At 55.5% G+C, this 12815-nt stretch overlaps 7 protein-coding genes across 7 annotated transcripts; 4 read left to right on the forward strand and 3 right to left on the reverse strand.

Annotated features, from left to right (window-relative positions):
- Positions 1–699: 699 nt before the first annotated feature.
- On the reverse strand, positions 700–1473 carry SLD5 (DNA replication protein SLD5; the record flags this gene model as incomplete). The annotated part of the gene is made up of 3 exons (XM_083190602.1): positions 700–1059; positions 1112–1292; positions 1349–1473. 3 exons carry the CDS (start codon positions 1471–1473, stop codon positions 700–702), a joined length of 666 nt encoding a protein of 221 aa, XP_083054461.1.
- A 403-nt stretch (positions 1474–1876) lies between these two features.
- ACO1O0_001111 (FAR-17a/AIG1-like protein) lies at positions 1877–2633 on the reverse strand (the record flags this gene model as incomplete). The annotated part of the gene is made up of 2 exons (XM_083190603.1): positions 1877–2051; positions 2104–2633. The coding sequence occupies 2 exons, from the start codon at positions 2631–2633 to the stop codon at positions 1877–1879; spliced, it is 705 nt and encodes a 234-aa protein (XP_083054462.1).
- A 417-nt stretch (positions 2634–3050) lies between these two features.
- On the forward strand, positions 3051–5031 carry cyp15 (WD40 repeat domain-containing peptidylprolyl isomerase; the record flags this gene model as incomplete). The annotated part of the gene is made up of 3 exons (XM_083190604.1): positions 3051–3123; positions 3183–4843; positions 4894–5031. 3 exons carry the CDS (start codon positions 3051–3053, stop codon positions 5029–5031), a joined length of 1872 nt encoding a protein of 623 aa, XP_083054463.1.
- Positions 5032–6315: 1284 nt separating this feature from the next.
- Positions 6316–7654, forward strand: ARO3 (3-deoxy-7-phosphoheptulonate synthase; the record flags this gene model as incomplete). Its single annotated transcript, XM_083190605.1, has 4 exons — positions 6316–6321; positions 6403–6457; positions 6523–7425; positions 7485–7654. The coding sequence occupies 4 exons, from the start codon at positions 6316–6318 to the stop codon at positions 7652–7654; spliced, it is 1134 nt and encodes a 377-aa protein (XP_083054464.1).
- Positions 7655–7933: 279 nt separating this feature from the next.
- Positions 7934–9384, forward strand: ACO1O0_001114 (C2H2-type zinc finger protein; the record flags this gene model as incomplete). The annotated part of the gene is made up of 3 exons (XM_083190606.1): positions 7934–7939; positions 8147–8714; positions 8789–9384. The coding sequence occupies 3 exons, from the start codon at positions 7934–7936 to the stop codon at positions 9382–9384; spliced, it is 1170 nt and encodes a 389-aa protein (XP_083054465.1).
- A 237-nt stretch (positions 9385–9621) lies between these two features.
- Positions 9622–10351, reverse strand: ACO1O0_001115 (uncharacterized protein; the record flags this gene model as incomplete). The annotated part of the gene is made up of 4 exons (XM_083190607.1): positions 9622–9908; positions 9981–10085; positions 10152–10269; positions 10346–10351. The coding sequence occupies 4 exons, from the start codon at positions 10349–10351 to the stop codon at positions 9622–9624; spliced, it is 516 nt and encodes a 171-aa protein (XP_083054466.1).
- A 699-nt stretch (positions 10352–11050) lies between these two features.
- On the forward strand, positions 11051–12790 carry NAR1 (iron-sulfur cluster assembly protein NAR1; the record flags this gene model as incomplete). The annotated part of the gene is made up of 1 exon (XM_083190608.1): positions 11051–12790. One exon carries the CDS (start codon positions 11051–11053, stop codon positions 12788–12790), a length of 1740 nt encoding a protein of 579 aa, XP_083054467.1.
- Between the last annotated feature and the right edge of the window lie 25 nt (positions 12791–12815).

A 12815-nucleotide genomic window follows, 5' to 3' on the forward strand; every position in this document is an offset into this window, starting at 1 on the left:
TCGGATTGACTTGGGAGTTTGGTTCGAGGTGTGATATTGAGCAAGGGATTTGATTGCCCCGGAGATAGTTCCCGGAGTGGTGTTTTGCGTCAGCTTGTTGAGTGGCATAAGGGCAAGGCGTTTTGTTATTATGACAGGGGAAGTCCCGGATGAATGACTGATGACGAAAATGATTCCCAATTGCGAGGGCGCTGGATGTATGAGTAACGGCCATTGAGATGCCAGCGGACGGATAGTAATGAATTGATGACACATGAGAATTCGAGCCCCTTTGTAGGCATAATTGTGACCATCCATGACTGTTCATACCCTGATCAGAAAGGTGTTCCCATCCTGGTTCATATTCAGGGGATGCAACTGGTTGGCTCGTGTTCGTTGAATGTGTATCCGCAAGCTCTCGAGATGGTGTCGACTAATGATCGCTCGAGGCAATCTTTCTTGCTGTTATTGGCGTCTGCTCACCAATATTCAGGCCTTAACAGTCCTGGAGAGACTTAAGATTGGACAGCTCCAATGTGTGGTTTTGGTATTGTGTTAATGCGCCTGTTGTTTATGTATGTTGTTAAGAATTGCTCCCGGCCGAAGCTAGGACAGAAAGATAGAAGGCTGGGGGACGTTGCATCGACGGGACAGCATCTCTTTGCCCAAGCAGCTTGTAGGGATCATCGTCGATTGCCGAGAAAAAAAGACCAGGGCATCTCATACCAGCTCAGCATCACCTTCGCCAATGAGAGGCTTGGCACTCGACCATCTTATGATCAAGATATCGCCATCCTCGGCAGGGAGTGAGTTGTCTGAGTCGGTTCCCAGGCCATGGACGTCCCGTTCCCGGAGCATTCGGATGAAGACGGCTGTGTCCAGGTCGGGCGAGTCAATCATGCTGACGCCTCCAGCAGTATCGTTGAGATTCTGCAGCTGCTGGGGAAATGAGCCCAGGAAGGAGGACAGATAATGATTATGCAGAAGAGCCTGGTGCCTCGTCGCGTAGGCCAGTTCTGTCGATGACAGTCGTCCTCTTAATTCCTGGCTAGACAGGTAGTGGAGAGCGTGCTTGTCGATCTGGCAGTACGCTGTCAGCTCTGGCGACACGGAGAGGTGGATAGGGCAGTACCTTGGCGATTCTAGCCCGCAGATAACTCCTGACAAGAAACTTGTACCGCTCCAGCTCTGTCTGGATGACGATGAGGGCAAAGTTGGTCTTGGGGTCCATGTCTCCCGTCATGTCCTCGACCTTTTCGATCTGGGCCTTGATCCGGTCATTGACGCGCTCAAACAACCCACCTGAGGGCCAGCTACAATACAGGATTAGCTAAATCATGTGCATGTTGAATCAAGGCATGGCACTCACTCCAGGAGCTCCGGTGCTGATCGCTCAGCAACCCAGAGACGCGTCAAGGATTGCAGGTCGGTCGTCTCTCGCGGTACGCCTCCCGGCGCGGGGTCGACCTCGCGGAGGATATCGTCGATATCCATGGCCAGGAAGAATATAAGGTGTCACGATGGAACTGTGAGAAAACGCAGATTGAGGCGATAATTGGGACTAATTTCCAGGCCTTCAAAGTCACTTGAGTTGTTGATGAGTGACAACCAAGGGCATCGATGCATCGACGCACCAATTTCGACGCCTGATCCACCATGGAAAATGGTGCGCCTTCCCTTCCGCTCCCAACCGTGCCTTCTGTGGCAGTGACACGGTGACACCTCACTGAATTAACACCAGGCACTCTCCACTGCAGGCAAGAGGCAACAACAGGTGGTCAAAAAATAATAATCCGCTTAATGCTTATTACTCTTATTTCCTAATGCTCCTACATTATCCGACATCAACTGTAACTGGGTATCACCGGTCCACCCCCACTGATCATAAGAGCTGTGTCTATTCCATCTTCTTCAGAGGCTTGTAAGCCTCTTTCCGAGCTGCATCGTACCCATTGGCCAACCCGTAGACCCATTTGAGAATCACTGACGAAACTGTTGTAAGGATAGCCGAGAAGATGAACAGAAGAACACGGTTGGAGGTGGTGAGAAGCCCGAAAATCGGGTACGGATACCTGCGCATGAATAAGTATCATCTCGTCTCTAAGCTTGGGACAAACTTCTAACCATCCGTTCTTGCTAAAGCAGAGCTCAATCCAGTACCAGTATCCAAATGCAAATCCAGCGCTGAGACTCATGACGCCATATGCCGGGATTGTCCAAGGTGGGCTCAGCAGGATCAAATCCAACGTCAGGAAGACGGCCGGCATTAGGTGGAAGCCCAGGTCGGCCAGCAGAGGCAGCTGGAAGTCGCCGTCAACAAGCAGCTTGGGATCAACCATGAAGAGTCCCCAGTATAGAATGGATATAACAACCTCCAGTGGCGTTGCTATGATCGAGATGGTGTTCTTGGCTGCGAAGAAGCCTGGGCTCAGCGTCAAGTCTCCCAGGATACCCAGCACAAACGCCAGGAGGGCCGCAAACAGCCCAATGATTGTGAGGAACTGAAAGTGCCAACCGTAGGCATTATTGAATGGTGTGTCCCAAACTGTCAGGAAATGAAAGTTGTAGCTGAATGAGAGTGCCCCCAAGATGTGGAGCAGAAGCGAAAAGGATCGAGACGGCGAGGATAGTCGCTGGAGGGGATGTCGAGCCATGGCGAATAAATGTCTTTCTGCGGGCAAGACGCTCAATCAACAGCCTTCCAACAAAGAGGGAAGAAAATATTATTCGAAGATGAGATCTGACATTTAGATGACTGCCCGAACAGCATTATGTCATCGGCTAATCAATACTTCTCGGGGGTTTCGGTCAGGGAGGGGATGGTGTTGGCTCCCCAGTCTGTACGTATCTTCCTCGGCACATCAGGCACCTAAACGACGTGGACGCCACAAGATGCGGATGTGGGCCTGCGCCACAGGAGGCTGGTGCCCCACGTTCCTGATTCGGAGCGGAGCCTACCAAATATTAGGAGCTCGAGCATCCTCCTTCCCAAAGAAACACCGAAGCTGTACGGAGTATATTCGGTCTCAAGAGCACTGTCCGCGGATTGAGGGCGGTAATCATCAGCTGCCATGGCCGACGCAGCATCAGAAGAAGAGAAGCGCTCACAGAAGCGAAACCACGACGAGTTCACCGAGCAAGATGGTAAGAGAAACGCACCGTAGTCGTCGCGCCCAACACAATCGCTCACCCAACCGATATAGATTCCTCGTCGGACGATGATATGGGCCCTCAGCTCCCCTCGGCAGCGCCCAAGAAGAAGCGACGAGTCTTGCGCCACGAAAAGCTCTACGTCGACGCTCTCCCGAAATCCGCGCGCTACTCGAGATCCTTGATGCACAAGGACCAGATCCTCTTTGTCAACTGGACTCCCCTCACCGAATTCCTCATCACCTCCTCCGTCGATGGCGTGGTCAAATTCTGGAAGAAGATTGCGCAGGGCATCGAGTTTGTCAAGGAGTACAAGGCGCACAACGGAGAGATCAAGTCCGTCTCTGTCAGCCAGGACGGGCGCAGTTTCGCGACGGCAGGGGCCGACGAGACGGTCAAGATCTTTGACGTCATCACGTTTGATCTTCTGTCCGTGCTGTCGCTAAATTACAATCCCAAGTGTGTGTGTTGGGTTCACAAGAAGGGGGCGTCGCTCCCACTTCTCGCAGTCTCCGAAGAGTCGAAGCACTTGATACACGTATATGACGGCCGGGGCGAAAAAGAGGAACCCATACACACTTTGAAGGGGCTTCACCGCAGTCCAGTGCATCTGATGACATTCAATGACAATTACGACTGCGTTGTATCTGCTGATGAGGGTGGCATGGTCGAATACTGGCGGCCGGGTGGGACATACGAGAAGCCCGAGGAAGTATTCCAGTACAAGAGCTCGACGAATCTCTTCGAGTTCAAAAAGGCCAAGTCAGTGCCATCATGCCTGACGGTATCGCCCGACGGTAGACAACTGGCGACATTCTCTTTCCCCGACCGCAAATTGAGGATATTCGACTTTGCCTCAGCTAAGCTACACCGGACTTACGACGAGTCGCTCCAAGCCATGGAAGATATGCAGCAAGCAGGAAGTGCGTCGCAAAAGATTGACCACGTCGAGTTTGGGCGGAGGCTTGCTCAAGAGAAGGATGTGGAGTCGCAGACGCTGAGAACCAAGACGAATGTCATATTCGACGAGTCTGGAAACTTTGTTATTTACGGGTCCATGGTTGGAATCAAGGTCCTCAACACATTCACCAACCAAGTCGTCAAGGTGTACGGAAAGGACGAGAACTTCCGTTCCGTGAACCTTGCCATCTACCAGGGACAGCCACAGAAGAAAGGGGTGACAACTGTTGAGATGGGGGCTTCAGCCAACCCCCTACTTCGAGAGTCTGAAACACGAGATCCGATCCTCGTCGCCACTGGTGCCGGCAAGGTGCGGTTCTACATGTTCACAAATGAGGAAGACTTTTCAAAGTCGACCCGGGACATCCAGAACGAGCGACCAACGATGCTCGGGCATAAGAAGGATGCCAAAGCTCAGAAGGCCGAGACTGGCAGCGCAGCGGTCATACATACCACTTATGGTGACATCCACATTCGACTGTTCCCTGATGCTGCGCCGAAGGCAGTGGAGAACTTTGTCACGCACTCCAAGCGAGGCTACTATAACAACACAATCTTCCATCGTGTTATTCGGAAGTTTATGATCCAATGCGGTGACCCGCTAGGCGACGGGACGGGGGGTGAGAGTATCTGGGGGCGAGAGTTTGAGGACGAATTCAGCAGCTTGAAGCACGACAAGCCTTACACTGTGAGCATGGCCAATGCCGGGCCGAACACGAATGGCAGTCAGTTCTTCATCACCACCGAGAAGACGGTAAGCAAGCGCCTATCCATAGTAGCACACCATTTGACTAACGCACGTAGCCCTGGCTGGACGGGAAACACACCATTTTTGGCCGGGCAACGCAAGGTCTTGATGTTGTACACAAGATCGAAAACGCCCGCACGTATAAGGAGAAGCCTGAGGAGGACATCAAGATTCTCAATATCGACATTACATAGATTCTGTGGGCCATGAATTGAAAGTGTTTCGCGACTAATAATAATTGTCTGCCTCAAATAGGTTGGTACCTGAACCGGCCCGGGGACGAAGGGAGTCATACATAGTCAACGTACGGAATATATAGACTATGAGCTAGTAGACTTCCTCGGCTACGCGTGTACGAGTCCCACCGACTCCGTACGAGGCTAGCCATGAGAAAAGATTGCCTCACAGGCTCACAGGCTCACTCCATTGTCCAAGTCTAGCCCCACGAGGCTGAAGCTCCACACAGCTACCATGTCACGACTCCACGAGTCATGGTCAATAGACCGCCGGGGGAACCAGGAGACGTAGCTGCATGCTCGAGCACTGTACCTACATACTGCCGGGGGGATGACTTGCAGCAACCAAATGATCTCCTCGCTGGCGCTGGGCGGTCAGGAACAAGGCTCCTGGTAGGAATATCGAGCAGCTCCGGTGCCGGGCAGCCGGACTCCCGGCGAAGATATGGATACCTGTGGGCTACGTCACATTAGTACGTGGAGGTGCGTCTCCAGTCTCGGCCACACGAAAAACCGTACGAGTAGTAATAGTACTAGTAGCAGTTGAGCATACGGATAGAGATTCAGACTCTGGCTTGGGATCCTGGCTATTATTACTCGTAGTAGCCATTGATTAGTGATTCTTCTGGAGTGTTTGAGCCATCCGGCGCAGATCTGACTGGCAGGCATTACCTACCTGTATAGATGCCCCTCGACAGGCGCAGAGCCATGCGCTAGGCGCGGCACGATGTGAAACCCCTGGGATCCCCAGATGCGCGACATCGCAATGGATAGAGAGGTTGCCCCGAGACATCGGTAGAGGATTACGGAGTACGGATACAGATACATAATACCTGATACTTGGTACGAGTAGTACGATGTACCTGGAGCGATGGGCCGACGGCGGTGTGTGGGCAGATGGGAGGATGCGTCTCCGGCCAATGATGGCAGCGCTATTCAACATACGTGGGATGTATAGTGGTACAAGGTTTCGACTCATTCACGGCGACTCCACGACATCGGCGCCGATTTGATGCCCGCCCGCCACAACAATTTTCTGCCCAGTGGTGCCATACTGTCCGTCTGTCTGTACATACATAATTAGACTTGGGCCCAAACCGAGTCCATTCTTGCCATCCCTTGCATCCCATTCAGCTTCCTTTCTCGAATTGGACTTGATCCTGTGCTCTGATCTCTCCTCAGATCCATCTGTTCGCCGTGATACCCTTCTCTTCTTCTACTTTTTCTTTCTTTTCGCCCATCATGTCTGTAAGTCAGAGCTACCCCTCCCCCGCCAAATCTCCCCCAATTCCCGCCCAATGCATCCAAGTGACTCACATTGCGCCGCAGTTCTTTATCGAAAACAAGCTCGTCGGCCAGAAGGGCCAGGCTGAGGACTGGAGGAGTACGTTCCTGCCCCCTCTACGATTTTCAATGGTTGCGATAGCGATGCTAACGCCAAGCTGCCAGTCCGCGGCTACAACCCCCTGACTCCCCCCGATCTGCTGCAGTCCGAGATCCCCCAGACCCCTGAGTCGCGAGCGACCGTTACCAAGGGCCGTGATGAGGCCGTCGCCGTCGTCAGCGGCACCGACGAGAGGAACCGCCTACTCGTCGTAGTTGGCCCCTGCTCCATCCACGACCCTGAGGCTGCCCTAGCCTACTGCGACCTGCTGCTCAAGGCCAAGGAGAAGTACGAGGACGAGCTCGTCATCGTCATGCGCTCCTACCTCGAGAAGCCCCGCACGACCGTCGGCTGGAAGGGCCTCGTCAACGACCCGGACATTGACGGCACCTTCAAGATCAACAAGGGCCTGCGCCTGTCGCGCCAGCTCTTTGTCGACCTGACCCACCGCGGCATGCCCATTGCCAGCGAGATGCTCGACACCATCTCCCCGCAGTTCCTCGCCGACGCGCTGTCAGTCGGTGCCATTGGTGCCCGTACCACCGAGTCCCAGCTGCACCGCGAGCTGGCCAGCGGCCTGTCCTTCCCCGTCGGCTTCAAGAACGGCACCGATGGCTCGCTGGGCGTTGCCATTGACGCCATTGGCGCCGTCCAGCACCCCCACCACTTCCTGTCCGTCACCAAGCCCGGCGTCGTCGCCATCGTCGGCACCGTGGGTAACGAGGACTGCTTTGTGATCCTGCGCGGCGGCACCAGGGGCACAAACTACGACGCCCAGAGCATCGCCGAGGCCAAGGATGCCCTCGCCAAGAAGGGCGTCCGCCAGAGGCTCATGGTCGACTGCAGCCATGGCAACTCCCTCAAGGACCACAAGAACCAGCCCAAGGTGGCCGCCACCCTGGCGGAGCAGATTGCCAAGGGCGAGGAGGCCATCATGGGTGTCATGATTGAGAGCAACATCAACGAGGGTACGTGGAATCACCCCTTTTCTCACATATACAAACTCATATGCTAACTCAAAATCCAGGTAACCAAAAGGTGCCGGCCGAGGGCAAGGCCGGCCTGAAGTACGGCGTCAGTATCACTGACGCCTGCATTGACTGGGCCGAGACGGAGAAGGTGCTGGAGAACCTTGCCGAGGCCGTCAAGCAAAGGAGAAAAGTTTCTGAAGTCAATGGTTCGAGCGTAAATGCTTAAACATGGCGTTTGAGGGTATTTTTTGACGTTTAATGACATCCAAGGATTTGTCTACCTGTTGTTTCGTGCACAACTCTTTTGTGACTTAATACCGTTCAGCTCCAACCCAGCCTCTATTGTATTAGGTGTACCTAGAACCCCGACACTAACCTTATAGTGATGGGAATCAGGCCATTGAATGTAGAATGCACTAGTATATGGGTTACAAAGAGATTTTCACCCTCCGGGTGGCTGGTGCCCAGTAGTTGGAGCAATAACTCGATGCTTTGTGCATCATCTATGACAGTGTGGTAATCGGTAAGCGACTGTGTTCTGGACACTGTACATCGCTCAGACGTGAACCTCCTTGCAGGCCGCTCGTTGCCGCCATCCTTTTCCCGCGCCAGAAAGCATTTCAAAAGGCTACGTCGCGAAACATCATCCATCGAAAAACACCACACCCTATCGGAGTCGATACGGGCCATCATAGTTTCCTATCCTTATCCTCTCCAGGCCACGACAACGAACCCGACTTCATCAATCCTGGCCCTACTAGCTCGACGCGACAAGATGGTGCGCGACTCCACGCCCCCCGAATCCCCATTGTCGTCCGTGGGATCGTCGGAGCCGTTCGAGGAAGACGGCCACGACTACGAGGAGCCCCCCCTGCGTCCCTCGAAACGCCAGAAAGTCGAGGCCGCATCGACAACATCCTCGGCCGTGGCCCCCGGCCCCGAACCCGAGGCCCTTGATGCAGCACCCCTCGACGGCATGTCCGATGTGTCGTCGGACACGTCGGGCGAGATCCCCAGCTCCCCATTCAACGCGCGGCTCGACGAAGAGGACTTCCAGGACCAAGTCACCGAGTGCGATTGGGATGGGTGCCCCGCGGGCGACCTGGGGAACATGGACAAGCTCGTGGAGCACATTCACAACTCCCACATCGAGAGCCGGCAAAAGAAGTACACGTGCGAGTGGATGACCTGCACCCGCAAGGGCCTGCCGCATGCCAGTGGCTACGCGCTTAAGGCGCACATGCGCAGTCACACCAGAGAGAAGCCCTTTTACTGCTACCTACCAGGTGAGGCTCACCCGCCGCCGCGGAGGGATCCATGAGCAAAATGTGGACAGTGTGCTGACCTGGCCCCCCCTTAGAATGTGATCGTTCATTCACGAGATCCGACGCCCTCGCCAAACACATGCGAACCGTCCACGAGACTGAAGCCCTACGCCCCTCCGACCCCATACCAAAATCCATGCACGGGCCCAGCGGCAAGGCGAGCAAGCTCAAGATCATCATCAAGACACCCCAGTCGCACGGCAACGGCCAGGACGATATTGCGGAGGAGCCCATCAACGGCGACGATCCCAACGCGGAGTACTACACCGTCCTGTCTAAGGAGGTATTCGACGCGCAGGAGCTATCCTACCCGGTGGACAAGCTGTATCGCAAGTGCTACTTCGAGTCAAAGTGGGCCAAGGAGACGGGCGAACAGCTAGAGAAGGAGTGCAAGGAGTGGGAGGACCTATACTACAAGGAGTGGCTGGAGAAGGAGGCCCTCCTCTCACAGGTCATCAAGAGCGAGGTGGACTGGCACGAGCGGCGGCAGGCCATCCTCAGCGGCGCAGCGGACGTGCAAGTCCCGGGGGTTGTTGAGAGCCAGGAGGGAGGAGATCGGGACACCCCGAACGGGCACCAGGAGGAGCGCCCGATCAATACCATTGAGAATGGCTTGCGACCCGTATCTTAGTGGCACGTCGTCATGGGTAGAAGGCCTCCATAGCCGATCACACGTCCCCCCAAATAGATATTTTGGGCAGGAAAATGGGAGTTTGTGGAGTTTTATGAGAGGAACGATAGTTTAAAGCGCCTGATAATGATCATTCCAACCTTGCCATTATACCTTATGTATCATATATATATACAGTTCTTTTTTTTATGCATCGAACCCTTCATACGCGCGTCCATTCCACGGCGTACCCCTCTCTCACAGAGCCTTCTTCTTGGCGCGGTACGACTCGGCGTTCTTGAAGGGGAAGCCGCTGGTGCTCTGGTCGAAGCGGTGCTTCCTGCTGATCATGGCGTCGTCGCCAGCGAACATGACGCAGTAGAGCCCCATGGCGAAGAAGACGCCGCTGCCGATGCAGCCCACCAGGTAGCCCATCTCGTGGGTCCAGGCGTACCTCGTGTAGCAGTAGAAGCCGCTCGAGCTGTGGTGGAGGATGGAGATGAGGATCGCGGCGCTGGCGTAGGGCGAGATGCCGGTCGTGGGGGCTACCGAGTCAGTCAGTACTGCTAAGTCTATTCTGCTGGGTGCATTGCGAGGCGGGGATCGGTGGCCCGTACCGTCGATTTGAGAGACTAGCGGGATGGCCCCAGATAGGAGAACGACGGTGAGGCCGAGGGCAAGGAGGGCAAAGCCGAGAGACCGCGCAAAGTACTCCTCAAGCGCTGTTGACGGACGTGTCAGCTTGAAGCGGCCCGCAGAGGGGGGTGGTGGGGAGTGATGCTACGCACAGCTCGCGTGCTCCTCCTCGGTCCTCAGTATAGAGCCGATGAACGACGGCCATACGATGAGCGGGAATGCCTGTGTGCTCAGCCAGGCGAGGTTGCTGAAGCTATATGTCGAGACGGCCTAGAGGTCTCGCGGTCAGCCAGAGTCCCCAAGCCCGATGTACCTTGGACAATGGTAGGCTTCTAGGATGACCCACGTCCATTGTGCAAGGAGTTGCTTTCTCCAGTCTAATTGCCAATCTAGTATCACTCGATACTCCAGTCGCTTCTCGTGCTCGAAGCGTCGAATGAGGTTCAAGTCGGGTGATGTGGTGTTCTGGGCAAGGATCTGGCAGATCCCAGTCGACGTCACCTTGATGAGGACCGTGTCATTAGGCTTGGCCTCTACCTAGTTAGTCAGTGCCACAGTGGTGGCCCAGTGGGAGTGGTGGCCCAGTGGGAGTGGTGGCCCAGTGGGAGTGGTGGGGGGACCCTTGCGCGCGTTAGCGTGTGCCTTTTTGAGTCTTTGCCACCACTGCAGCCTCGCAGGCCGATCTCGCATGTGGCGTCGACAGTGGGGGAGGCATCGCCTAAGCATTTCAAATCCACGGCCGTTTTATTGCTCAGTCGCATCTCCCATTTGCTATACTCCGCTCTTGATATACTTATTACTCCTCTTGTCTTCTGGGCGAGCTGATTTCAACGCATTGCGCATATACCAGCAGTTTTCAACGCGCCATCCAACTGCCGCATCCATCACAGATTTTCCAGACCCCCGCCATCATCCCCAGTGTCGCCACCCCACTACAATTTGTCAGGCATCCTCAAACTCGACCGCCGACCGACGTATAACACCCCAGACGTCGTTGCGAAGTCGCCTCCTACTGCTATAAGATACCCCATTCCGAGAGACCGTCGGCACAATGAGTGCCATCCTCTCGGCCGACGACCTCAACGACTTCATCTCTCCCGGCGTCGCCTGCATCAAACCCATAGAGACCCTCCCCGCAGCCCCTCCTCAGCCGTCCGGCAATGAGAACGAAGTCATACTCGATGGCCAGCAGCCGTCATCCTCATCGACCGACCCCAACAAGCCCGCTGAGATCTCCCTGACAGACTGCCTTGCGTGTTCCGGCTGCGTCACGTCTGCCGAGGCTGTCCTCGTCAGTCTCCAGAGCCATGCCGAGGTGTTATCTATGATGGACTCGGCGCCGGCGCTGAGAGTCGTGGGGCCCGATCCAAGCGGCAAGTTTAACGTTGAGGGGCTGGACAATCCCGATGCTAAGCTGTTCGTGGCGAGCGTGAGTCCTCAGACGAGGGCCAACCTCGCGGCGGCCTGTGGCAGCAGCAGATCCGAGCATGACGCTGGTCGTATGCTCGAGAGTCTGCTGAGCGGGCCGGCGGGGCTTCCAAGCGGTGGAAAGTGGAATAACGGGTTCACATGGGTGGTCGATACCAATGTCGCGAGGGAGGCCACCCTGGTGCTGGGCGCAGATGAGGTGCTTGGGTCCTCACCACCCGGGCTTGACACACCATCCAAACCCATTCTAGCATCGTCGTGCCCCGGATGGGTCTGCTACGCCGAGAAGACGCACCCTTACGTCCTCCCGCATATTTCCAAGGTCAAGTCGCCACAAGCCTTGATGGGCACTCTTCTCAAGACAACGCTGAGCCGCAAGCTTGGCATCCCTCCTAGCCGGATATGGCATCTGGCCGTCATGCCCTGCTTCGACAAGAAGCTCGAGGCCAGCCGCGAGGAGCTCACAGATGAGGTCTGGGAGGGCTCTGGCCAGCCCGGGCGGGGAGTCCGCGACGTGGACTGCGTCATCACAAGCAAGGAGATTCTGATGCTTGCCGAGTCTAGAAATCTCAATTTTTTCGACATTCCCCCGGCCCTATCGTCTCCCCAGAACCCAGCCTTGTTCCCAGATGAGAAGCTGAGGAGTTTCTTGTTTCCGCACAGAGGCACAAATAAACCCCCCCGCACAGCAGGCTCTTCCGGGGGGAACCTGTACCACATCCTCCAGGCCAAGGCGGCGGAGCTGCCCGGGTCCGAGATTCAGATCAACCGTGGCCGCAACGCAGACGTTGTCGAGTATACCATATCGGTCAATGGAGAAGCCGTGTTCAAGGCAGCCCGCTACTACGGCTTCAGGAACATCCAGAACCTGGTCCGGCGGCTCAAGCCGGCGCGACCCTCCCGCATGCCGGGTGGGAAGCCGTTTGGGAGTGCACGGAGACCGACAGGCAAGTCGGCCTCGCTCGACTATAGCTACGTCGAGGTAATGGCATGTCCCGGCGGGTGCACAAACGGCGGAGGGCAGATCAAGGTTGATGATCCCATCATTCTTGAGCGAAAGAACTTTTCGGGTAAACCAGGACCCCAAGAGCAAAAAGACTGGTTGGCGGAGGTTGACGAGGCATACTATTCGGGCGAGGAGGGCGGGGCGCAAAACGGTCTCAGGACCAACGACGATACCATCGGGGGCATCTCGCACTCGTACATACATGAAATCCTGGCGCATTGGTCGGATGTCACGGGCATTGGCTTAGATAGACTAGCATTCACGAGCTATCGTGAGGTCATTAGCGACGTGGGCAAGGACACCACCGACACGGAGAGGGTGGTGCAGCTGGCGGGCAAAATTGGCGGCGGGTGGTAAGAGTTGATAGCCAAGACAAGACAAA

This window comes from Amphichorda felina, assembly GCF_050947745.1.
Source record: "Amphichorda felina strain 45539 chromosome Unknown scaffold_1, whole genome shotgun sequence".
NCBI lineage: Eukaryota > Fungi > Ascomycota > Sordariomycetes > Hypocreales > Bionectriaceae > Amphichorda > Amphichorda felina.